This window comes from Phyllostomus discolor, chromosome 9, assembly GCF_004126475.2.
Source record: "Phyllostomus discolor isolate MPI-MPIP mPhyDis1 chromosome 9, mPhyDis1.pri.v3, whole genome shotgun sequence".
NCBI classification, from domain to species: Eukaryota; Metazoa; Chordata; class Mammalia; order Chiroptera; family Phyllostomidae; genus Phyllostomus; species Phyllostomus discolor.
In genome coordinates, this window is record NC_040911.2 from 17,547,897 (window position 1) to 17,575,413 (window position 27,517).

Genomic DNA, 27,517 nt, shown 5'->3' on the forward strand with positions numbered 1-27,517 from the left:
TTCACTAACAGACAAGTCTTAAAGATGTTTCTGTTCTCTGGATGCATCTCTTTGGCTGTTGCAATAAAACAATCTAACTTAACTAATGAGGGCAAATGACTTTGAGCAGTTAACAAATGAGCCATTTGGAAACTTACTTTGGTTGTTGCCGTGCTGTCATTTTTTATTTTGGAACAACGTTGCTGTGATGAAATGTCTTGTTTTAAGTTTTCTAGTTTTCCTTAGCATTGCTGTCCTGACTTGGGAGTTCGTGCAGTGAGGTAGGGCGTGCTGGGCTGTTGTGATGCGTGCGTAGTCGGTACTGTCCTCCCTGGACTGCATTCTTCTGGCACCGCTGCAGTGCTGTTACATAATAAACATAACACTGTGACATCTAATTAGATTAAAAAATAATCTGCACTCTACCGTTACTTAAAACTGTGTCTTCAAAGTTTTCTTCCTCCCTCCCTTCCTTCCTTTTCCTTCCTTCCTTCCTCCCTCCCTTCCTTCCTCCCTTCCTTCCTTCCTTCCTTCCTCCCTTCCTTCCTTCCTTCCTTCCTTCCTTTTTGACATGATAGATCTCCACCAGTAATTAAAAAAAAATGTTGCATCCTTGGCGAGGTGGCTCAGTTGGTTGAAGTGTTGTCCCATACACCAACAGGTGGCAGGTGCGATCCATGGTCAGGGCGTGTATAAGAAACCAATCGGGTTTCTTATGTCGACGTTTTTCTCTGCCCCCCTACTCCGTCCTCTCTGAAATCAATACATACATCCTCAGGGGAGGATTAGAAAAGAAAAAGCTGCAGTATGGCAGTGCACATGGCACCTGAAGTGCTGTCGTTGTCACCTGTGCCGCTGAGATGTGCAGTGCGTTGAACAGCAGCGTAAACGGACGAGAGCACCGTGCACATTCTCTGCTTCAGCTGCTGTGCTGTTGTGTCACAAAAGTGGCTACAGGCAATGTGTAAATGCACGAGAGCGGCTGTGTTCTAATAAAACTTACAGACACCGCAGTTTTAATTTTTATATAATTTCCACATGTCAGAACATATTCTTTATTCGTTTCAACCATTTATGGGTATAAGAAGTGACCCTCCAGGCCTCAGGCTGGACCTGGCCCTCGCACCTGAACTTGGCAGTGAGAATGGAGCCAGTGCTGCTGCCGCAGCCGCCGCCACGGTTGTGCTGAGGACTGGAGGAGCTGGTGTGTGCCACGCGCTTTGGTGCCCAAGGACACGCCAGGTGCTACGTAATTGTTTGCATTTATTGTTTTCATTATCTCCCTGACATTAATTTTAGTTTTTAAATTTTTTCCTCTCTCAGAGTCACTTGTTTCCTAATTCCTTTCTTGGGTTTTTTAATTTCCTGTTGGAGGATCCAAACTCGTCTTGTTTTTGGTTGCCCATCCTGATCTGAGATTGAGACTCCCTATATTGATTGGGAGCGCCCTGTGTGAGTTTGTTTGGTGGTGGGCATGGCTGTAGATGGCTAGCCCGCTTTTTATTTTTTTATTTTTTAAAGATTTTTTATTTATTTATAGACATAGGGGAAGGGAGGGAGAGAGGAAGAGAAACATCAGTGTATGGTTGCCTCTTACATGCCCCCTACTGGGGACCTGGCTTGCAGCCCAGGCACGTGCCCTGACTGGGAATCAAACTGGTGACCCTTTTGTTTGCACTGGCCAGCTTTTTAAATGGGGGCAGGTAATCCCAATTGTCTTGATCTTTTCCCAGGTCCCCCCTTTCATTTCACCTGAGGAGAACCCTCCAGTCTCCTGCCTTGGAGGCCAGGGCATCCACTGTGTAACTGTGGAGCAGGCACATGTTAGCTTCATTCTCCTGTTTTCCTCTTCCGCCTCGTCGCCCTTCCCAGCATTGGCCTCGTAGTCCCGTGTTTCTGAGTGCGTACAAGGTCCCCTGCTGAGGGTGGGTCTGGGGAGCCCTGTAGACGTAGTTAGCCTGTGTGTAGCCCCTGCCCTCTGTGCTGATTTTCTCCAGCTCTTTTGCCTCCCTAGGGTGCCATGGGGTGGCCTTTTCGTTAGCGTCCTTGCTGGCAGGTGGTTACGTTGGGGTGTCCTCAGCTCTTTGGTTCAGTTATGACTGCTTTGTCACCTTTCCGTCTTCCACATCTCTGCTTTTGTACTTGTACTCTCATTTTACTGGAGGGGAATGCCCAGCTGTACTTAATGTAGCACTGGGAGCGTAGTAACCTTTTAGAGAATGTTCCATCGGACTGATGGCACCTGTGGTGTCTAACTCGTGTTTGGCTAGTGACCATTGCCCCACTCTTGCCCTGGTCTCCTGTTTCAACAGTGTTTCACTTTAAAGTCTCCTGGTTACACACTGTGTGTGTGTGTGTGTGGGGGGGGGTATTTTATCAGGAAGCAGGTGATTTGGGAATACAATGTCCGCTTTATGGATTCTCGACCCAAGTTGGGACAGGGTGGCATTTGCATATTTTGAGGGTTGTTAGGACAGAATTTGGCTGTTATCGGATCTTCAGATCCACTAATTTTACTTTAATTTAAGGCATATTAAATTAGGAGAATCAGTACACACAGATGAGATTTAATTTTATGTATATATCAGATATTTCACAAAATACAAAATATGGAGCATATTATTTTTTCTTTAAAGTATTGTTTTCACCCGTGATGGTAAAATTAACTCGATCCGAGAGTTAAATCGTAGTGTAGAAACCAGCCAAACAAGTTGTCATTGGAAGGCTGCATTCCAGACGAGTGGGGGAGGTCATGAGTGCTGTGGGGTCACAGAAGAAAGAAAGAGGGAGATGCTGGTGAGTAGGGCTGGAGGCTCCGTGGGACAGACGCAGGGGAAGGCGGTGTGAATGGAGGAGCGGAGGCCAGACAGGCATGCTCGGTGCTGAGAAGGCAGCTTGCCCCCACCTCATTGTACCTGCAGACACGGTCACCGACTATTGTATGGAGGTCGCTGTGAGTGCTTCTTAGAAAAATGCAGGCACTCGGCTCTCCCCTGACATGTTGAATTTCTTGAGGCCCAGGTATTTGCATTCTAGCCATGTACTCCTCAGGTGTTTTTCATGGACATTGAGGTTCGAGAACCAGTGGTTTGGAGGGTAGTTGGAAGCTGGAGAGTGACCTTTTAGACTTTTAGACTGTGGAGGGTCTTGAATGTCAGTGTTCTGGTTCTTAGGTAAGGAAGACTCATGGAATGTTTTCAGCTGGCGAGCAACCTGATGGAATTGGTAACTTTACTAATATTAAAAATAAATTATATTTGACCTTTTATTTTGCTAAGCATGCTCTGTGCCGGGTTCTTTACTGAGCGCTTTGTATGGATCACCTTGCTTCATCGTAGACTATCTTATGGGTTGTAGGCACTGTTTTTCCCATCATGCAGTGGGGTGTGGTAAGTTGTAAAGTGAGTTTCAGACTGATTCTGTACAGACTTGGCAGGGTCTAGCTCACTAGAACCTTTGGTCTTCATTGCAGTGCTGGCCTGAATTTCCTGTGGGTTTGTTTTTTTATTTTTTAATGTTTTATGTATCCTTTTTTAAAGATTTCATTTGTTTATTTTTAGAGGGGAACGGAAGGAGAAGGAGGGAAACATCATTATGTGGTTGCATCTTGTGTGCCCCTTACTGGGGACCTGGCCCACAACCCAGGCATGCGCCCAGCTGGGAATCGAACCAGCGACCCTTTGGTTTGCAGGCCGACACTCAATCTGCTGAGCCACACCAGGGAGGGCGTCCTGTGTTTTTTTAAAGGATCAGTGTAGCATTGGAGTGTGAAAGGCGAATCCAAGTGGAAAGACTGGAAGGAAGGACACCCAGACACTGCTGCACCACGTCGCGTGAGGTTGTAGAAGCCGGTCTGGCGTGGAGGTGGTGGGAGTAGAAAGGAAGAGAGGGGTTTAGAAGACGGTGAGGAGCACTGCGGGTGTTGTGGAAGAACCCACAGGACTCGTTCGAGAGTCATTCTGACAGCGTGGTCAAGGCCAGGGATTCTGGAATTGGGTCACCTGGGTTTCAGTCCTGGCTTTGCCACTTATTTCTGGGTCCGTGGGGAAGTTACTTGACCCGTCTGTGCCTTAGTGTCTGCATCTGTAAAATGAGAAAATTGTGACCTCCTCTTAGAGTTGTCGACGGGGCAGCAGTGAATCAGTGGGTGTGAAGTATTTAGCTCAGTTTCTGACATCTAGACCCTGCAAGGAAACCGGCTGAGTGAGAGTGCTGTTGTACATTCTGTTCCCTCTGCCTCGGATACTCCCTGTGTTTCCAGAGCTTTTCGCATGTAAATACTCCCTTGTACTGCACACCGTAGGTGTTAAATAGGCTTTGAGTTCATTAATGGCAGGGAACTGGTCTTATTCATTTTTGCATTTTCAGTTTCCAGTGTAACACTGAACATTTGCAGTGACTGTGTGATAGGCATTTATAGAATGAGTGGTTGGTTATGTGAGCGAGGCAGTTTGAGCCAAGAAGGTTGATAACGTTGAAGGAAATAGTGACTTTGGGAGGGGTTGCTTATTTGGGGGGACAGATGTTAAAATCTACTTTAATGTCTATGGTGATAGCAAGACAGCAAATTGAAATGGCTGTTAAGTAAGATTTGTGCGCCGGTTCAGACTGAGAAGTCAGGATGAAACACTCGTCCTGGGATCACTCACGTGGAGGGCAAAGCTCGAGCCAGGAGCACACTCAGATTCTTCCTGAGGGAGGGAGCGTCAAGAGAGAACAATCCATTTATTTAACAAATATATGTATATTTTTACTTTAAATTATTATTCAGGAATAATCGACCTCAGCAGATGTGTCACACATACTACAGAAAAATCACATTTCAGTGTAGTTTTTAACCTGATGGTAACTCTGTGGGAGCAGGGGAAGTTGAGAGGGCAGGCTGGTTTTGGGAGGGAGGATGGAATCGGTTTTGCACACGTTAAGATCAAGTTCCCGACTGTGGCGCATTAGATTAGGTCCTTTGAAAGGTTTGCTTCTAAAAGCATCAGCAATGGCACATGCTTCTCGTGTTTAGTATAGACTTATATAAGGTGCATTGTTATGCACCAAATTAATGCTTATATATTACATGAATAATTAAAAATACATGACCCTCGAGTTTTAAAAATCTCAAGTATTTTAGGGATCCAGGAAGCACTGGTGTTCTGGTAAGAGGCTGGGTCGGGGAGCGTGTCGAGGGCACCGTGGGAGCCACTAGTGGGAGTGGGAGCAGGCGCTGTGACTGACGGACGAGGAGAAAGAGGCGCTGAGAGCCGGGATGCCTTCCGGGGCACAGTGAGCGGGACAAACAGCAGGACTCCAGGAGGTGAGCCGACTGGATGGTGGGATTTTCAAGTTCCATTTTATCCTGGTTTTCATTGGTGAGAGTCTCGGGAGTTCAAATAAAACCTTGGGTCCAGGTTGTGTGTGTGTGTGTGTGTGTGTGTGTGTGTGTGTGGCTTCGTTGCAGAAGAGATGCCGTCGGGCCCAGGTTTCTGCTTGGCTTCCTGTGCGGGTGGGGGGCAGGCGGGACTTTCTGACAGCGGGACCTCGGTGGCTCGTCCTCCCGTCGTGTTGCTCCTGGGCACCTCAGCTGCTCGGGCACTGCCGCCTTCACCTGCTCAGCAGATGGTACCCAGCTGTGTCTGCCAGGGGAGGGAGGTTCGCCCCTTCCGAGATCTCCACTGTGAGAGTCTGATTTTTGTGTTTATGTTGGCTGGGGCAGATGTTAGCCCCATTTTCCTTCTTACAGCTTTGTATCCGATGCCCAATGTATTTAAAAAATAAGGGTGTGATTTCCTTTAGTAAGTTTACAGTCTTTTACATTTAGGTCAGGGGTAGGGAAATGTATGGGGATTATTTTGAGCAAGTTTGAAATTTCTTTTTATTCTTTTTAGGTTGTCCTGGGGAAATGAAGGTTTAAGGACAGACCAACCGCCTACCAGAGCGGAAGATGGGGTCAAACAGCAGCCGGATCGGGGACCTTCCTGGAAACGAGCACCTGAAGAAGTTCTCGGGCACGGAGTCCCTCTCTGAGAACGACCCCTTCTGGAACCAGCTCCTGTCGTTTTCCTTCCCCGCGCCCACGAGCAGGTGAGAGAGAGGCCGCTGGACATGAGTGTTTTTATGGAGGGCCACCCGTATTTGTGTGGTGCGCTCATTTTTTTAAAAAAATATTTTTTAAAGTCTGTCCGTCCATTTATCCATCCATCCGTTACCTCCCTGTCTGTCATACATGTACCACTAGAAAGTCCAAAAGGTAGAAAAGTAGGAAATACGTTTTTCTCTTTCTTTTTTTTCCACACAGCTGCCTCCCTTCCCCAGAGATGATTCCTGGTAGCGGTTTCTTTTGAATCCTTCTAAAGACAGTACAAGATTATCTAAGCATATATCTCATACACATTTTACAAAACTGTTTAAACGCAGGTGGTAGATACTACACATAACCTTGCTTTTTCTTTTTTTGCTTGCTGTCTCTGGCCTTTTCTTCCACAGTTAAGTAAAATATGTCTTGTACACTTCAGCGTATATGCAGCTGCTGTTTTCTTTTCACTTGATCTTCGCCAAAAGGCCGAGAAGCGACTGCTATTTTCTTTTCAGCGTCTGCAGACTATTTGTAGAATATATTTAATCAGTTTTCTCTTGGTGGGTGTGTAGATTGTGCCCAGTGTCTCGTTATAACAGAGAATGCCGCATACATTGTTACTCATGCATACAAGTGTGACTCTGGCTTAGAAAGTAGATTGGCTGGGTCCAGCTGCGTATGCTTTAGTCCTTTTGGTAGATGTCGCCAAACCGTGCTCCATGGAAGTCGTCCCAGTTCACACTGCTACCAGCAGTGTGTGGGAGAGTGTGTCTCCCCACACCTTTGTCATTTGAGTGCATCCTTAGACTCTTCGACCTTTGCCAGTCTGATAGGAGAAAACCAACCTTTCACTTTTAAACCGATTCCTGAGCCAGAGGAAAGGTGGCTTGGGAAGAAGAGGGGCCTGGTCCAGGTAGGGGAGGTAGGGGAGCGCCGTAAGGAAACCCCAGTGGTGCGGAGGAGCGTGCCAGGCGTGCGAATGTGAAGAGCGGTGAGGGAGGGGGTGTGGAAGATTTGAGGGTTCTGGTGAAAAATATTAAGGAGTTTGGACTTTGTCCTAATATCATTGGAGACCATTGAAAGATTTTCATCAGAAAGGATATAATCAGGTTTTCATTTTATTTGATATTCTGCTTGCCTCCTATTGTGGTCATCACTCTGTCCTTCAGCAGAAACTGTTATTTCTAGACTACACAGTTTTTGTTTTGTTTTAAAAAGTAACTCAGTTTTAAGATCAGATAGACATGTTGCAGATACACCAATGAAAAGTTAGAAGGCACATGGAAACTGTGCGGGGTGGTCAGGATGACGGTCCTGGAAAGTCTTTCGGAGGAGTTGGGGTATGGACAGAGCCCGGAAGAGGCGGATGGTTTAGAAGGGGAGCAGGTGGGAAGGAGGGTTCCGGCACTTGTGACAGGAGCATGGACAAAGGCGTGAAGGCAGGACACAGCTCTGGGGGTGGGGGGTGTGGACCGGGGGACACCAGCCTGCCTGCAGGACGGTGTCACTCGCGGGGCCTCTTCTGTGGGCCAGAGCCCAGCCCAGCGCTGGCAGGTGGTGGGAAGAGATACAGGAGCCATGGTGTCTGTAGATGGAATTTAAAAAATTATAATTTTGCTTATTTTCATCTGAAAAGATAATGCATTCTTGTGGTTGAAAATTCAGAGGATTCGAAGATTGTCAAAGTGGGACGTCTCCTTCTGTCCTCACACGTGCCCAGTTCTGTGCTCCAGAGGTAACAGATGTTACTGCTTTTCTTAGGTGTCCTTTAAGGGATGTTTCATGCTGTTTTAGTCTGCTGGGGCTACTTTAACAAAATGCCACCAGTAGGGTAGCTTGTAACACCAAGAATCCATTGCTCGAGGTTCCCGAGGCAGGAGTCTGAGGGTGGGGCACCGTCACAGCTGGGCAATGGCCCTCTTCTGGCTCAGAGCCCGCGCGGTCTCTCTGTGTGCTCAGGTGGCAGGAGGGTGAGCAAGCTCTCTGGGGGCTTTCTAATAAAAGGCACTGATCCCATTCATAAGGATTCCACATTCATGACCTAATCACCCCCACAGGCCCACCTGTAATGCAGGATATTTGTGGGGTTAGGGTTTCATCATAAGAATTTTGGGGAGACAAACATTCAGATCAGAGCACATGTACACTCAGACAAATGTGCGCATGCATCCCCCTCTTTTTAGACTGATGTAACATGTACACACTTCCAAACTGTATTTTTTTATTGATTTTATCTTAGAGAGCCTTATATGTATATAAGGCTCATTGTTTTTGATCAGGCATAGCATGTCATCACTGAATATACCACAATTAATATAGCAATACTGTTTTACCCTTTGGATGGCTTCTAGTGTTTTCTTATTACAAATATGTAATGCAGCAGTGGGTAACCTAATACATACGGGTAGACGTGATTCTTGTGCTGTGAATAAGGTATGACCAAATGACTTCCATTAATTCTTCCAGTTGACGTTGGAGGGTGTGAGATACAAGTGTAATAAGTTGGGAACAGATTGTAGGGAGCACTGAAAGCACTTCCCAACATACGGGGCGGGCAAAAGTAGGTTTACAGTTACAATGCAGTAATTAATAAATAATAATACAAGGGGAAACTCTGAGTTGCCCATACTCACAGCCGTAAACTTTCTTTTGCCCACCCCTGCGTTTCAGGGTGTTTGGGAGGCACGGAAGCATGTGGGGAGTCTGACCTGACAGAGGGCTGAATGGGGACATCAGAATCGGTCCACCTGTGGCCCATGTTTGGCACACCTGTTAGAAAGCCGAGGCTTAGAATTCTGATCCCTTGCAGGTAGGTTCTTGTTGAATGGATTTGGGGAAAGGATGGTTTTCAGGTAGGGTGAGTGACAGGCTGGAACGCGCAGGAAGGACGAGACAGGCGGGCAGGAAAACCAAGCGCGCGGCAGCTGCAGGTCTGGAGCCGCCCCCGATGCGGGTCTGAGTCCCGCGCCTCTCCAGGGAGCGGGCAGTCCTGCACCCTCGTGAAAGGGACGCTCCCAGCCAGCGGGAACTCACACGGAGTGATATACTGCAGAGGTTTTTCTGTTTCAGACTGATACCTGATTTGAGCATTGGTACTTAATGAGCTTAGAGTTCGAGATTTGAGAGCAGTGCTGAGCCGTGTGGCGACAGCTTGTATACTTAAGAGTAAGAGTCGCTTTGGTGAAAGGTCCAGTGATTGGGGTGATGTTGGAGAAGGGCAGCAGTGAGGCATGGCTGGGGGGCATAGACGTTGAAGGTGGACTTTGTCGTGCATCTCAGCCTCTCCACTTACTGGCTTTCTGGACGTAGGCAAGCTGCCTTGTCTCATTGAGCCCGTGGGTGCTTCTGTAAGGTGGAAAGCCTAACACCCACCGTACAGACTTGTCGGGAGGGTAGAATATCACAAGGCATGTACGGCGTCTGACTTTCCTCTTCTTTCAAGGAATAAATACCTGTTAATTTAAAAAAGAACAAGGGCTCTGTCTTGAGAGTCTAAAATATTTGAGGGATGAAAATAACTAATTTTCTTAAGGGTGCTTTATACTAGTGAATAAAAATCCTGTGCCTCCTTTGAATTAATAGTTCAGTTGTTTTAAAAATAGGCCAGCCACTGAGGCTAATAATATTTGTCTTTGTGCTTGCACAAGACTCTTTTTGTAAAGGCTACTTCCGAGCAATCTTACTGTTATGAAGTTGTATTATGTGCACTGAGCACTAGGTGGCGCTCCAATGAGGCAAGAAGGCAGCTTCTGGCACACTCCAACGGATTTTTCTGAGTACCAAAGAAATGCCTGTTCACTTTTAGTACCTTAAGTACAGGAAAGCACAGGGAAGGCAAAAAGATAAAAATAATGGCAATGAAAAGCAACTATTGTTAACATGTATGTGTATCCCTTCAGTTCTCTCACTTAAAAATGTTTGCACCATATTCTTTGCGTTGTTTCTTTAACTCATGTCCCCTCCTGTCAGTGTTTTCCTGCGACATAAGTTTAAATGGTTGTAGAACGTTCTGTCTTATGGATGTACACAGCGACTTAACTGATGTTGAACCTTTCGGTGGTTTCTTATTTTACCTGTTTACATGTAAAACTCTGATGAACTTCCTGTAGCCCGTCTTTGTGCATATCCCCAATTATATAAGTGGAGTGAGTTTTTAGTAGGTTTGCTGGTAAAACAGACTTTAAAAAATCACACCAGCCTCTCATTAAAGTTAGAAAATACAGAAACAAAAGGGAAGATAGTCATGCATTCTCATCACACAGAGCTCTTCTTCCATACTTTTTCAAATGCACATGTGTATTTACATCTGCCTTCCCCCCCACAAATATGAGATGATACTGTGGTATTGTTATGTGACTTTAACACAATAAATGATTTATATATATTCCCTTTTTAGTAAATATGAATTATTAAAGTTTATTTATCAAAAGGTAGTATTGACGCCCTGGCTGGCATAGCTCAGTGGATTGAGCGTGGGCTGCGAACCAAAGTGTCGCAGGTTCGATTCCCAGTCAGGGTACATGCCTGGGTTGCAGGTCATGACCCCCGGCAACCGCACATTGATGTTTCTCTCTCTCTCTCTCTCTTTCTCCTTCCCTTCCCTCTCTGAAAATAAATCAATAAAATCTAAAAAAAAAAAAGATAGTATTGAATGCCTCCAACTTGCCAGGCACTATTTTTAAGGGCCAGAGATCTTGCAGTGAATGTGATGGGGGAGGTCCCTACCCTCAAGAAGCTTGTATTTCAGCAGAGGAGGTGGGCAGCAAACAAGTAAAGAAGTAAATACACAGAGTCATGTCTGGAAATGCCAAATGCAGTGGAAGAAAACAAAGGTAGAGCGAGTCATGTGGAGTGACAGAGTGCGGGGGCGTTCTCCAGAGAAGTGGCATTCAGGCAGAGATGGGGTGAACCAGGCAGATCATGGGGAAGGAGCATCCCGGGTGGAAGGGGCAGCAGCTGTACAGGACCTGGAGCAGGAATGAGTTCCCCGTGTTCGGGGGGTGGCAAGAGTCCCATGTGGCAGGACGGTGAGCAAGGAGACATATTACATAGGCCGGTGTGGTATTCCAGAGACGAGCATGTTTTAAGTTGGGAATTGAGTCTAGTCTGCTGTGATTTACTAACGTTCCTATCATATGGAAAGATTTTACTCACATAGTGTGTTCTGTTGCGGTAAGATTAACATAACATAAGCTTACCATTTGTAAGTGTATGATTCAGTGGCATTAACTACATTCCCGGTGTTGTATAGTCATCACCATTGTACATTTCTAGAACTTTTCATCATTTCAAACAGAAACTCTGTACCCATTAAATAACTCTCCATTTACCCTTCCCCCAACCCCTTGGTAACAGCCTCTGTTCTGCCTTCTGTCTGTGTAAATTTGTCTATTCTTGGTAACTATAAGTGGAATCATATATTAGTCATTTTGTGTTTGGCTAATTGCACCTAGAGTTCAAGGTTTATCCATGTTGTAGCACATACCAGAATTTCCTTCCTTTTTAGGCTGAATGATATTCATTGTATGTAAATACCATGTCACTATGTTTTTTTAAACTTCAGTTGGTTGTACTTTCTGAAAAAAATTCTTTTAAATGTCTTCCATTTCTCTTCAGTATTGTTAGGTTCCAGTGACCAGTTTGATTTTTCTTTTAGGGATTGCTCTTACATTGTACACAATACGTACATTCGGCTAAGAGTCTGGGCCAATGAACCATCTACCTTAATCTAGCTGTTATTTATTGAGTGCTTACTGTGTGCGAGGTGCCGGGCTCATGTCATTGCCTTAGATGCATCTCCTCATTTAGTTCTCGTGTCCAGCCTGTGAGATAGGCACTGTTACTATTCCTGCAAGTGGGAAAACGGACAGCGCGGGAGGTCGTCCAGGGTCACACAGCTAATAGCCGGTGTGGACTAGATTGAGAGCCGGTCGGTGTAGCTCCAGAGCTGGGTCTGTCGGCTGTCCTGCTGTCCCATCTCCATTTGGGAGGGTCATCGCAGGACGAGCTTCAAATAATGGTTAAAGAGCTGCAACATCAGATATGTGATAATTTTTGAGAAAAGAATCACCACATTACATACTCATATTTTCAAATGCTTTCAAAGCAATAGGCCATAATGACAGGTACTTATATTTATAGTGTAAATGTGTAATTACATTATTTATAATTAACGCAAGCTGATGGGTAATCTGTCCGTCATTTCAGCCTTGCCTCGAGTGGTGTGTGTCTTCTCTCTCTGAGGGGAGCTGCCTCGATGATCCTTTCTGAGTTTCTTGACCCGTTGCCTCGACTGAGAAACAGGAAAAGAGTCTTTCATTGAGTTAGGTCACAGTTTTTTAACTGACAGAATCAATTAAGTGGTTGTAAAACTAATTTTTTCCTTAGAATCATGGGTGCCTTCACTTCTGTATTTTTATTCTCTTTGGCACACTTGACGTACAATTTTCTTAGAACTTTTCCAAGTGGAAACCACGCACGGTGCCCCTGAGTGGGCCTGGGCTGCCTCCTCAACTGTCCTCCAAGCCCTCTTCTGAGCCTCGCACCCTCGGGTTCCGTGAGCAGCGACCGGAAGCGTGTCCTGGGCCATTTACCGAGGGAACGAATGATGTGACACCTCTTCAGGCATCTTGGTTTCTCAAACTGAGGGACCAAAAGACGTTCCGTATTTACATCTTGAGTCAAGACCTGCTCCTTCGTTTAGACCTTTCCAGGCAAAAGCAGTTTAGAAGATGCTCCAGTTTGCCCAGGGTCGATCGCTCCCTTAAACTACAAGTTCAGACGGGGGAGATATAACTAGCGTATTTAAAACGTTAAAAGACAGACAAGTAAGTTTTATTCCAAGTGCACCCTTCTTTCTTTTTCTCACTGTGTTGGATGGAATCACCACTTTTAAGTCATTTTTTTCTGTTACTTTCTTGAGAAAATAAGTACGATATTATATTGCATGGTAGTTGCTGAAATATTGACACTTTAATAGTTACAGTTCCTTTCATTTTGGCACTTGAATGACAGCATATAGGGCTGCCTGTGAATCCCGTGAATATAAATACCCTTTTGGTTCTGTCTGGTACGTTAAAAATTGCTATAATAAATTTATGTGCAGTTTTTATCCTTTGACTTTTTCCTATGAATAGGCCCTTTTAAAACATTAGCATTCCCACAGTTTAACCACTGAATGGGCCAGTTAGTTTTGTGAATGATTTCTGTAACTCTGACTCTGCGAAGGTAAGCGGCGGGAAGTCCTCAGAAATGCGCCCATACTTTCCTGAATGGTTACTTGTTGGTTGGCTCAGGCTGTGTTTGAAACCGGCAAACACGTAATTTGTCAGTATATATATATATCGTGGGCTGAAAATGACATGAATACACTGTCAATTTTGAGAGGATTTTATGGCAAAATTTTCAGTGAAAAGAGGGACTTAAGCATTTTCAATATTTTTTAGTAAACCTCCTAATTGTATTTACTTGAGTTTTCAGAAAATCTGCGTTCAGAAGTCTGTGTGCGACTCCTACCCTCCAGCAGTGTTCTCTGCCGGGTGCTTTTCATCAACAGATTTGAACTATGAGTTTATCATCTTTTATTAATGAGATTCACATATAAGATTGGTGTATTAGTAGAATAAAACGGGTCTAAATTCCTGAAATCTGTGAATTAGGGAATGTGTAATTAAGAAATTTAGCTTCCTGACCAAACTGGAGTTTATTATTTCATAGCAGTTACAAGAAATTCTTTTGCTTTCCTTATTAGACTTAACGTTTGTGTTTTTCCAGTTCTTTATTATCACATATTATTACATGATTTTAATCATAACATAAATGTATGACAATACTTCTTTAGGTCTATATAGAAATTCCAAGTAGTTACCAGTAGTGTTTGATTGATGTTATGTGGGTTTGCTTTAATAAAAAAGTAGCTAAATTGGTACTGTTCATATTGGAAGAGTATTAAACTGGAAGTTAGATGTGTTTATTTTTGCATTGTGACCTTGGACAGGTTATTTAGCTTGTCTGTCTTCCTGATATTTCTGTTTCCTCAGTTGACTTCAGGATTTTTAAAAGTAATCAAATGAAATAATCAAGGTGAGAGAACTTTGTATAGTATATAGGTCTGTACAAATTGCAAATTATATCTAATCAGCAAATGTATTAGCATGTGAACAATTACTATGCTAAAGTCTTTAAGTGCATTTTTTTGTGGAGAGTTAAATAAATCTCCTCCTCCCTTGTTAAAATATTTTTCTCAAATTATAAAAGCCAGTTTCAACTCAATTGTAGTAAAAAAAAAAACCCAAATTATAAATTAGTGGATTTCAAATTAATAAAGTTCTGCTAAGTGTATATTTAGTTGGAACTTTAATTTTTAAAAATAAATTATTTGTGCCATGGCTGGTGTAGCTCAGTGGATTGAGTGCTGGCCTGTGAATCAGAGGGTTGCTGGGCTGATTCCCAGTCAGGGCACATGCCTGGGTTTCAGGCCAGGTCCCCAGTAGAGGGTGCATGAGAGGCAACCACACATCGATGTTTCTCTCCCTCTCTCCCTCCCTCCCTCTCTCTCTCAAAAATAAATGAATAAATAAAATCTTTTAAAAAATAAATTATTTCTGTAGTGTAAACAGTTTTTTAAAAATCTGATATGTGGCAACCCAAGTATTTCTGTAGTTGAGAATATAATAATCATAAGAATTCTTCTGAGTTGCAGTGTTCCAAATTGGTAAGCTTCTTTTCTAAGATTATGTATTACTCAACCTCCTTTTCCTTTCTTTAATTCCTGGGGGTCAACACCATGGCCTGGCAGTGTCCATTGTTGCCTCTTATGTTACTGAACAATCCTAAGTGTGGACAGATGAAGAATGAGACAGATGGGTTGGCAGAAAAAAAAAGCGTCCAAAAGAGAAAAAGTGTTGGGTGGTAGAAACTGCTGTGGGGCCGCAGTTTCCTCTGGTGCTCTGCAGGACTGGCTGGTATAGGGCACAGGTCCCCAATTAACTTACCAGCCTAAGTGTGCTGCTTCCTTTAACTCAAGTGGTACTGAACTTGCCAACTGTTCTGACCTGTCACACCAGCTACTAAAATGTTGTAAATAACTCTTACATATTTTCACGTGTGACATTGATCAGGAATGGGTATTTCGTGGCCCATTTCATATATTTTTTGGGGTGGTGGACACTTGAGTTCTTAACTCAGGCTTCATCTGAACTGAATTTTGTTTCCCTGCCAACAGATTTTCTTCTTCGTTTATTTGTCAGGTTTGGAAAGCCGTTTGCCATCTAAGGCTGGAGCGGGGTTGACGGATGAGGGGGTGCGTGCTGTAGCGCCGAGTCCTGGCCTTTTAATTCTTTTCACTCACACACCAGTGGCAGGGTTTCGCAAGGCTGTGGTGGACAGCAGATCTCATCCTCAAGGCCAGGGTTGTTTCCCTTCTCTCCTGTCACCTTGTGAATTGTGGCTGACACTCGGAGACGTTTTCTGCATAAGTGGCTAACATAATCATCCATCGCGATGTTTCCCCCCATCACTGCTGAACATCGCTGTGTCCGCTTCACTCTGTCACACTTGAAGTGAAGGCCAGCGTGGTTTATCATGTTGGAGCACTGTAAGGCGGAGTTTAAGTCCAAAGATCATAAATTCTCTGTATGGTATTTCTTGATGTACACCATCCCCCTTGTGATGTAACTCAAACACTGACTGCCTGGTACAGGGAAAGAATGTAGATGGTGCTGAATAGAACTTGTTTCAAATTTGCAATGGCATGATAACCATTTGCCAGTTAGAACCCTTTATGGATTCCTCTCCATAGGCCATTTTAGAGGAAAAACAATCTGTATTTGTCACTAAGGTTCTTATGCTCACTTACGGTCAACACATGCTCACTCAAGTATAAAGATCACTGGATTTGGTGTCAAAGATCTGGGTTTGGAATTTTTGCAAATGTAGGAATATGTGTGGGCTTATAAACCACAGTTACGTGCTTTTGGTGCAAGTGGTCATTGGCTAAATCTTTCTGGAACATAATTTGCACTACTCATCAGAACAGAAGTGTATGTTCATTGCCCTAGAAATTTCACTTCTAGAATTTATATTAAGGAGATAATTGGACAAGTTTGGAAATATGTGTAGAAAGATTTGTATGGATAGGTGTCCATTACGATGTTTATAATAACAAAAAATTGCTCACAACCTAATGTCCAGTAAGGAGATTGAGTAAATAAACAAATAAAAACAATGCACACTGGAACAATATACAGTCATTAAAAATAATTGTATGTTTATAGATATAGAAAAAGATCCACAGCATACTAAATGATTAGTCAGTTATAAAGCCATTCATAGAGCATAATCTTATTCATGCAAAATTGTGTATGTGTGTGTTATAAAAGTGTGTATATTTATGTAACTCTTGCATAGGTTATACAGCTTTATTTTTATTTTTTTTTATCCTCACGTGAGGACATTTTTTAATTGCTTTTAGAGAGAGGGGAAGGGAGAAAGGAAGGGAGAGAGGAAAACATCAATTCGAGAAAGAAGCATCAATTGGTTGCCTTCTGTATGCACCTGGAGTGCTGCTGGAACCCACAACCTAGGTATGTGTCCTGACTGGGACTTGAACCCTCAACCTTTTGATTACAGGATGCTGTTCCAACCACCTGAGCCACACTGGCCAGGGCCAGCTTTATTTTTGATTCAGTTTTTTAAGCTTGTTATTTTGAAATAATAGAGTCACAGGAGGCTGCAAACGTGTATAGTGAGGTCCCTTCCTTCCTTCATGCAGTCTCCCTCGATGGTGGTATTTCGCATGACTGTAGTTCAGCATCAAAACCAGGATGCCGACGTTGGAGCAATCCCCAAAGGTTGTGGCGGTTTCAGCAGTTAGTTACACATGCACTCATCTGTACGTGTGTGTTTACTATGTACATTTCTATGTGTAGACTTGTATGACCACCACACCACAGCCAAGACACTCGTTTCCAGCAAGACTCCCTTGTGCTTTCTCCTCCCATCTCTAACCCCGGCAGCTGCTGGTCGGTCTTCCATCTCTGTGATCTCGTTATTTCAAGAAAGTTACATAAATGGAATAATATAGCATGCCACATTTTGAGATAGGCTCTTTTCCCTCAGTGCAGTGTCCTGGAGCCCCATCCAGATTGTTGTGTGTCACCATCAGTGGTTCGTCCCTTCTTACTGCTGAGTGCTGCTGTGTGTTGTGTGTGCGCCATAGTTGGTCTGAACAGTGACCCGCTGGAGGGCTTTCGGGTCATTCCCAGTTTTGGGCTGTCATGGGGAAAGCTGCTGTGAACACCTGTGTACAGGTTTCGGTATGAACATACGATTGTATTTCTTGGAGATAAATGCTCCCGAGGGCAGTTTCTGGCTTGTGTGGTGAGTGCATATTTAGTCTTGTACACAACTGCCCAAGTTTTCCAGAGCGGCTGCTTTGTTCACACCCCCACCGTTGACGCGCGGGGGATCCAGTGTCCCTGCTCGTTTGCCGGCGTTCGGTGGTGTCACTGTCTCTGTTTCAGCGGTTCCCGTGGGTGTGCGGTGTTACTTTGTGGTGGTGTCCGCACGGCTCCCTTTTATAATAATACAGTATAAAAGCCATTTCCTTTAAAAAAAGAAGTACACCTAAATTTAATTTCTGTTCTGCCACTTACTAAAAATTACTTAATACAGAGGGGTTTTGCTGGGTGAATAAGGAATACTGATTTCCTTTGTAATGCGTTAGTGTTATATTTTGACTGTACTGAAACATTAATGTAAATAAAACCAAAGCAGAGCACTTACAGTTATTTGCTATAGCTGTTTGAGACTGTTTCAAAGTGTAAAAGTACTCAAAAAACTACTGAATTACGTTGTACACTTCCCTTCTGTTCCACAGTGGCAGGAGTGGGGCGGAACTGGCAGGTTACTTGCAAGAAGTGTTGATAAACAAATATATGCAAATGTGGAAGTTCGGTACTCGTGGGTTTGCCCTTCTGTTGTGGTTGAGTTAGGGAACTGACATGTCCTGAGCCGTGTGCTGGGCGCTTTCCATGCATTGCCATCTAGTCCTTACAACTCCTGCCCTGTGAGATAGCGGCACCCTTATCTCCCTTTTAAAGATGAAGAAACTACAGCTCAAATGAAGCAACCTGTCTAGGTCACGCCAGCAACCTGTCTAGGTCATGCCAGTAGGAAGTGAGAAAGCTGAACTTCATTCTGTGGCTTCAAAACCTGTACTCTTTCCGTGACACCAGGACTGCGCGTTGTTTTCAGCAGTAGCCCCCTGACTGGGCGTCCATGCCGCTGGCGTGCGCGAGCTTGTTAATCGGTGGCCATGGGTACATTGAGAGGTAGTACACGTGGTGTTTAAGCATTGAGAGTGACCTCCTATGAGTCCAGTGCTGCAAAGACATTCCCTGTGCTTCCTTTTAGTGTTTCTTCCTAGTGTTCCAAGTTAGTACATCTCTTTAGTAGTATTAAACTAGATGAGAAGGCAAGCTGGACCTTGCCAGTCTTCTCTGCTAACCACACTTCCCAGTTACTTAACTTTTTCATGATGTATGTTGGTGTGCTCAGTAGATGTGGCATGATTACATTGCTTATTTGAGATATAGCTTAGAAATAATTCAGCTGTATTATTGGTATTTGTTGGGGAATTTTGTTGTGAAAATTCTCACAGAAGCATGTGGAGAGGGTGAGGTTGAGGTTGATGACATATCTCTTCCTAAGGAGATTCGCTCTGTGAAATCAGAGTAAGGGAGGGAACAGACTTAGAGTATAGCCCAGAGATGGCAGTGGTGATGTTTAGGAACTTCCCTCCCTGGCCTGTGTGGCCTGGTTGGTTGGAGTGACATCCTGTGAACCGAAAGATTGCAGGTTCAATTCACGGTCAGGGCACATGGGAGGCAACCAATTGATTTCTCTCTCTTGGTCTCTCAAAAAACAATGCATTTCCCTATAGTTGTGAAAAAAATTTTTTAAAGATTTTATTTATTTCTTTTTAGAGAGGGAAGGTCAGAGGAAGGGAGGGAGAGAAATATCCATGCGAGAGAGAAACGCCAATTGGTTGCCTCACACAGGTGCCACAGCCAGCGACCAGACCCGCAACCCAGCCACATGCCCTGACCTTTCACATTACAGAACACCACCAGCCAGCTGAGCCACACCAGCCAGGGCTAGTTGTGAAAACTTCAATATGCACTTCCTTGCTGAATTATCATCAGGGAAACCCATTGACGGTTCTTAAAACTGTGAACACAATTCCTAGGCTGGTTTTAAATTTTCTTGGGATGATACGTGTGTGTGTGGCTCGTGGACATAGCTCTCTAGTCCTGTAGGTTCTCGTTTGCGGTGTCACCAGCCAAACTGGGCTCCTGTTGTGTGACTTCATTGGTTGATGTCGCTGCTGGAATGCAGCGTACTCGGGCTGAGAAGGAGGAGCCCGATATGCCGTCACAGAAAAGGATTGCTTCCGGCCGAGCCACGCCTGGTCTTTGGATCGGTATGGTTGTTTATCTAGGTTTAGTTCACTTAGCAAAAGTTAGAGCAATAGGTCACTAGTTTGAAGCTTTTAGCCTTACTCTCCCGTTATTGACATTTTTCAAATTGACCTGGAATTGGGGAGTTTATGTACACATACAGCAGGTCTGAAGCACCTTGTGTGGTGCTGATTTGTTTAATCTGCATTGGTATGAATATTTGCTGCCTTTTTGCCCCTTTTATGCTTCCGGTGCCCCAAATCTACCTTCAGAAACAGCATTCAGTTTCTAATTGTCTTGGAAACATTGGCATGTTCTGCGGCACCAATTCAGTGTTATTTACGGCAGATGATGATTTGTTAGTTGCCTGCTGCCAGGAGATCTGTGCCCATTTGTTGAACTAAAGCAGTGCTGTGCATCGATGCCTGTCACACGCAGCAACAGTTACCAGCCACCCCGGTTGCTAGCCACCTCGTTTTAGCTCTAAATCAAGCAAATAGGAAAGAAGATTATTCTTAAAATGTTCCAAGAAGTTTAGAAAATTGGAGGATGGAGAGGTGGGAGGAAAGGAATTCTATTCTAACAATCAGTGTGTTGCTTTTGGCAGGGGTCTGCCTGGCTGGTTTCCTTTGTAGCAATAAGTGAGGCTGCCGAGTGCAGAAGTGGCAGGGACACTGCCCCAACAGAGCTCTGTAAACCCTCTGTTTGGTAGGTGATTACCAAGTGTTTGTCTTTTGGCTGAGCTGCCCGGCCGGGCATGGTGGGGAAGCACGGATGAATGAGACGTTTCCCTGTTCTCACGGAGTGTACAACCTGGGCACTCCACGTGCTTACGACCGGAAGTGGTGATTGTTGCAGATCACGGCCCCGTGTGGGAGACCCGGCCTGGTGGACCCAGTCTCAGAGTGGCAGGTGCTGGCTGGCTTACCACCAGAGGGAGCTTTCCTAGAGAAGCTGGGTGATTCCCAGCCTTTCCAGACCGCTTCAACGAGTGTTTTAAAAAACATTTTAATAAAAATTTAAACTTGGGAGCAGACCTTGCCTTGAGGGCTGGAGAGTGTCAAGTGTTTCTTGAGGAACCAAGGGGCCGGGGGCAGGGATATAATTTTGGTCTCTGGTAGTGAAGTGTCTGACATTCACTCACTCCGTGCATTTTTATTAAGTGCCTGCTTTGTACCAGGCCAGGAGCCCTCGGTTGAACAAGGAGGCTACAGATGGGTAATTGGGCAATCTTGCTACTGGCTACTGTGTGCTCAGTGTTATGGTTGGGTGCTTCTGGGCAGAATGCAGGCTTTCTCATCTGGTCTTACATGGTCAAAGGAGGTTTCCTGGAAGAAGTAATTAATGTACAAATGAACCTTACTAATGCATGTGGAATTAATTAATCCCTTTTTTTAAGATTTAATTTATTTATTTTTAGAGAGGGAAGGGAGAGAGAGAGAGACAGAGACAGACAGACATCAATGTGTGGTTGCTGGGGGCCGTGGCCTGCAACCCAGGCATGTGCCCTGACTGGGAATCAAACCTGGGACACTTTGGTTCGCAGCCCACACTCAATCCACTGAGCTATGCCAGCCAGGGCAATTAATCCCTTTTTAAGGCTAATATTGTATTAGAAATCAGTCAGAAACCTGCTTGGGGAACCTTTCTGTTGAGAACAAGTTGAGAAACCGAACTCTGTATTGCAGCCATCTAGTATATTTCTCCGGTGATGATTACTCTTCTCTTCCCAGAACGCACCAGGCTCTCTGTGACCGCCATGCCTGTGCGTGTACTGCTCCTTGTGTGTGGAAAGCCCTCTCCTTTGGTCTGCCCGACTGATTTGCTCCTTTAGGACAGACAGGTAATTCCTCCAGGATGCCTGCCTTGTCTGCTCCTAGGGTGAGCTGGGTGCACTTCCTGTGAGCCCAGGCACAGGGCTGGTCCTGCTTCTCATACTTCCCCTGCGCGCAGGTGTCTGCCGCGTCTCCCCTCCGTGGGGCCTGGAGACAGAGGCAGTGTCTCTCACGGAGCCCAGGTCTCCTGGGCATCCAGGCAGTTTGTTGAATGAACAAACGCAGAAGCTTTTGAAGGTTATAGTCACACACATATATATATATAATCGAAGCTCTTGGTTCCAGCCAGCTGTGAGAGTGTTATTGACTGAAGAAGGCAGAAGCACCAGTGAAACAGCTTTTATGCATGTGGTCTAATTATTAACCTCATGAAGCTCTTCACCGTCTTTTGCATTTTATGCCTCTTTATTTTTTTTTTTTGCCTGAGTAACCAATAAACTGAGTAATTCATAGTTCCCACTTCTTGCCAACTACTAATGTGTATGATTAAATTTGACCACAGTGATTTATTAATCAGAACCTTTTGGTTATTAACAAAAATCAATTTGATTTAGCATGCACCAGAAAGAGGGGCTCACGTGATGAGGAGACAGGGTGCTGTCTGTTAGGATCCAAGACCAGAGGCCCGGCCAGGCTGTGGGAGGGGCTGGCCCAACCAGCCGAAGGCCGGCGGAGCCCCGAGAGGTCCGCTTGTCGCGGCTTTCCCCCACAAAGCTCTTCCGTGCATTTTCTTACTGACCGGCTTTCTCTGCTGCTCGGTGGGTGGAGGGTGGCTTCCCACAACCCTCAGCTTTCCACCCACATTCCAGCCATCGGAAAACCCGTTTTTCCATCTCAGTTCTGAATTCCCCAAGATTCTGGTGCGGCTTACGTTGGATGTCCATCCCTGACCCAGTCACCTGTGGCCAGGGGAGGGGGGTCACGCTGAGGACCCTGTCTGCCTCTCTCACCCCTGGGTGGGGTGGTGGGGAGAGGGGAGAAGGGTCAGGGGCACAGCCCACAGACACATGTTGTGAGGCGCGCAGACGCTCTAAAAATATCTCATGCCTGTGAACACTTGACTGTAGGTTATTTCCAGGTTATTTTCCAGGCTATAAAATTTTAATCTTAGATGAAATGTAAAGGTTTAACTTTGAAAAGGTATTCATCTTTTAGGATATGAATATAATGTGAGATTTTTAAGGTGCTGGCATATCCACTCAAGTAGTTAGTGGGTCTTAGCTTTGTTTATACGACCACGTGTAATGGATGCTTTTTGTACGTGATACTGTCTTAATTGCTGGAGACAGTTTCTAGAGCAGCTCCCTTAGGAATATGTGAGATATTCATGGGTTTGAAAGTCCTGTAGTAACCACATGAAAAAGGTGAAGTGAAATGGGTGAAATCACTTGTAATAATACACACAGTATTTCACTTAACCCAGTGTATCCCGAATATTATATTGTGGACATAAGGATTAATAATGAAGTAGTTTCATTCTTTGAAATCTGGTGTGTATTGTACATTTCTGCACACCTCGGTTTGGACTAGCTGTGTGCCGCATTGAGTGTGGCTGGCCGGTGGTCAGCGTACTGGATGATGTAGTTCTCAAGATGTCTAAAGCAGTTCATGTTCTTCCACAGTTTTTCCAAAATTTTCTTGTCACATGCCTTACTACATATAGTTCCTTTTTTTAAAAGTGTGCTCAGCAGCAACAGCGGTGAGCCCTATGAGGTAGGGATTTTTAAGGTAGCCCTTGAAGAGTTGCCCATTTGGAGGATTTCCTGAGCCGTGCTGTGTGTATTAGCAGAAAGGAACGCAAACTTTTTAACCCAGCCATCAGACGCTAAAGCTAGTTCTTCCTGTACCTCCAATTCCTAGAATGTTAAACTCCTTGGAAGCCGCAAATTGCTTGTCTGTATTTTGTCTTCCTTCCCTTAATTGCACACCCATTAGGACAGGTGGATGGTAGGGATGGGGGAGGGGAGGGGACGGGAGGAAGGGAAGGAAGGCAGCTCTTCTGTGGCTACATTAAAACCCCCCATCTCCCCAAAATAACGGCACTTTCTAGGTAAGTGTAACCCCATCACCAGCACTGCCTGTGTGCACAGGCAGATGGGGCCCCTGCCTTTGCGCTGCACTTTGGAGCCCCTTCACTGAGTTGTTCTGTCCCCAGCCCCACCCTTCCTCCCTGCCCCAGCGCCTGAAGGGCGGGATGCCCGAGCCCTTCTCTTTTAGGAATCCCATATTGAGAATTATAGTCAGTTTCCTAGTTACATTGAAAATAGAAGCTTCATTTTATTTTGTTGGTTTTATTGTTCACCATATATATATTTTCCTTCTGAATTCCTTTTTTATTTTTCATATGTTCCTTTAACTGGTGACTGTGTACGTAGTGAGTGTCACAATTATTAATACCATTCTTCTTCTGTCTCCAGTGCTGATCTGAAGCTCTTGGAGGAGGCAACTGTTTCAGTCCGCAGGTCTTTAGGTAAGAGGGGAAAACGAGAGAGTGTGTGTGTGTGTGTATGTGTGTGCGTGCGCGTATGTAGGTGTGTGTCTTTGTGTGTGGGCATTTATTGGAAATATTATGAATTTCCATAGTGTCATATGAGTTGAATTAATGAAGTGATGTATTCTTGATGATGATGATGATGATGATGATAGTAATGAATACTCCTATTCCTGGTGCTCATTGAAGCCACTAGAATGTACCATTCATTCATTAGCAGTAAGACACTTGCTTAATTAATTTGCGGTAGTGGGTAATAGACACTTCTAAACCATAGAGTCTCTTTCAGCTTACTCTTTTTTGTGAATTTTGAAAGATAGAGATAAAACAGAATAGTAAGTTAGCTTTGTGGTTGCAGGGACAATTTGTATGAAATGTAGATCATTCGGCCTGTGCTTTGCCACCTACACAGACTGTATTTGCTGTTGGGGCTATGTTAACCAGAGTGATTATCCCTCGTGAATATGGAAATATAGTAGGAAGCTTCTTGAATTGGTGATAACAAGGCGATGGTATGGTAAACGCAAAGGCTCTGAAATACTTTTATGATCTTCATTTCAGTTCTGCTACTTATTAGCTGAGTCTTAATTTTCTCATCTAAATTTCTGGATTCCTGTGAAGAAAAAAATCAGATAGTAAATGAAATACCCAGTATAATGTCTAGTATCTTGTCATTATTCACCATTTATATCAACAAATGCCACTCTTTTTGGGGTCTTATTTCTCAAACACTTTATTTTCAAGATGGTAGCAATTGAAAGGGAATGTGTATGCTTTTAAAAATGAAGATAATTATACCTGCATTGCATTGTTGCTTTGAGAATTAGAGATAAAACGTGTTTGCAGAGTGCTGAGTGTGCAGGAACTTCTTGAGTGCTAGTGCTGTTCTGTTACTAAGTCAGGTTATGTGGATAAGCTCCATGTCAGCTCTATGGCTAGCTCCTGTGTGAGTTACTTTGCCACAGTCTTCGATGAAATGTTTTTGCTTTTAAAAACAAATTATATTGGTAATGATAGAGGTATTATTGTGGCAATTGCCTTGAACTTTGCAGTCACAACCATAGATGAGAGAATTTTGTGCTAAATAGAGCTGGCTGTCAAAAATTGCGTCCATTGATAGAAGAATGGATAAAGAAGAGGGGGTACATACATAGTGGAATCTTACTTGGCCATAAAAAATGAAATCTTACCATTTGCAACAACATGGATGGACCTAGTGAGTATTCTACTAACAACAATAAGTCAGACAAAGACAAATAATATGATTTCACATACAGGTGGGATCTAAAGAACAAAATAAATGAACAAACAAAATAGAAACAAACTCATAGACACGGAGAACATTTTGCTGGTTGCCAAATGAGAGTGGAGCTGGGGAGATAGGTGAAAAAATGGAAGGGAGAAAAATAAAAAATTATTAAGAAGAAAACCTTATTTGGCAGTTTGATGCTGAAAATTAAAGGAGTTTATGTAACAGTGTTATCCCTGCATTTATGATGATGATGGCTTGTAAGGTGACCTTGGATTAAAAAAAAACAACATTTTAGCCCTGGCTGGTGTGGCTCATGGATTGAGCACTGACCTGTGAACCAAAGGGTCGCTAGTTTGATTCCCAGTCAGGGCACAAGCCTGGGTTCCCAGTAGGGGGCGTGCTAGAGGCAACCACACATTGATGTTTCTTTCCCTCTCTTTCTCCCTCCCTTCCCTTCTCTAAAAATAAAATAATTAAAATCTTAAAAAAAAACTATGAATTATAAAAAAGTAGCATTTTTAAATTGGAAGTAATATTTACTCATTATATAGTATATAATATGGAGAGTACTAAACTGTAAAAAAGTTGGGTAATTGCTCATAATTCCACAGTCCTGATATAGCCATCATTAAAATTTTGTGTATTGCCTTCTATTATTTATTTTTGGATAAACATTTACACACTATCTACAGTTTTAATGCATTTTCCACTTGGATTATTTTAAAATATGTCATTATATATTTAAAAATACTTTTGGGAACAGCAAAAAAAAAAGGTGCAAAAGTCTAAAAATAGAGATACTGTTAAAATACAGGAAATCTCCCTGACCATCTTGGCTCAGTTGTTTGAGCACTGTCTTTCAAAACAAAAGGTTGCCAGTTCGATTCCTGGTCAGGGCACATGACTGGGTTGTGGCCCAGTCCCCACTTGGGGTGTGTGCAAGAGGCAACCAATTAATGTCTCTCTCACACATCGATGTTTGTTTCTCTCTCTTCCCCTCTCTTTTAGATGAAAAAAAAAAGTCTTTAAAATATAGATAATCACTACTAATCTTTTGTGATGTTTTTCAGAGTATTCTGTTTGTATTGATTTATATACACAATTATATATGTGGTATTTATATGTTTTCATTCAGCAGTATTCAGGAACTTCTGTTCATGTCAATAAATGTAAACATTTGTCAATTTTAAGGGCTATGTAGATATACTGCAAATTCTATTGTCTGAAAATGTTTTTATTATTTACTTTTGGAGTATATGTTAGCTGGGTGTAAAATTCTAGGTTGGCATTGATTTCTTTTCCATACTTTAAAGATATTTTTCTGCTTCTCTCATTTTTGTTGAGATGAAAGCTGTCAATGTTATTGTTTTCCTTTGAAAATAGTGGAATTTTTTTTCTTCAGGATATTTTTTTTAAGATTTTATTTATTTATTTTTAGAGAGGGATGGGAGGGAGAGAGAGAGAGGGGGAGAGAGAGAGAGAGAGAGAGAGAGAGAGAGAGAGAGAAACATCAATGTGCGGTTGCTGGGGGTCATGGCCTGCAACCCAGGCATGTACCCTTGACTGGGAATCGAACCTGTGACACTTTGGTTCACAGTCCGCATTCAATCCACTGAGCTACACCAGCCAGGGCTTCTTCAGGATATTTTAAAGTTTTTCTCCTTCTCCTTTGGCCTTTACTATCTTAGAATGATGTGCTGAGGAGTGGTTTTCTTTCCTTCCTTCCCCCCCCCCCCCCGCCCCCCTTGAGGCTTATAGAGCTTCTTAAATCTGTGGGGTGATATCTCTCACCAGTTTTGGAAAACTTTCAGCCATTTTTGGTTTATACACTGTTTCTATCCTGTCCTGTTTCTCCTCTCCTCTGGGACCTCTGTTATACTTCTTTTAATATTTGTACTGTGTTCTATATGTCTATTAGGGGCTGGTGTGTGCTCTCTCTCTCTCTCTCTCTCCACCCTGTCTTGTATTTTACAATTTTTTTCCTCCCTGATCATCAGGAGTATATTATTTTTTAACCTGTCTTTAGTTTACTGATCTTATTTTCTGTTGTATGCCATCTGCTATTAAATTCATCTATTGAGCCCTGGCAGGTGTGGCTCAGTGGATTGAGCTGTGGCCTGCGAACCAAAGGGCTGCCCGTGGGATTCCCAGCCAGGGCACGTGCCTGGGTTGCGGGCCAGGTCCCCAGTCGGGGGTGAGCTTGGAGCAACCACACACTGATGCTTTCCTCCCTCCCTTCCCTCCCTCCCCTCTGTCTAAAAATAAATAAAATCTTTTTTTAAAAGCCATCTATTGAGATTTTTGTACAATAAAATAAAAAATTAATTTTAGAATAGCTTTTAGATTTACAGAGAAGTCACAAAGCTGTATGTAGAGTTCCCATATAATTCTATCAGTTTCCCCTGTTGTTAACATCTTCCATTAATGTGGCAG

General features: G+C 43.7%; 1 protein-coding gene across 2 annotated transcripts in view; it reads left to right on the forward strand.

The window, feature by feature from the left end:
* DYM (dymeclin) overlaps positions 1 to 27,517 on the forward strand; it is a 268,561-nt gene that overhangs the window by 9,069 nt on the left and 231,975 nt on the right. For both annotated transcript variants that reach the window (XM_028524939.2, XM_028524938.2), the window contains exons 2-3: positions 5,859 to 6,054; positions 23,759 to 23,811. In XM_028524939.2, coding sequence (XP_028380740.1) covers positions 5,915 to 6,054; positions 23,759 to 23,811 — 193 coding nt within the window. In that variant the 5' untranslated portion in view covers positions 5,859 to 5,914. The remainder of the gene's footprint in view (positions 1 to 5,858; positions 6,055 to 23,758; positions 23,812 to 27,517) is intronic.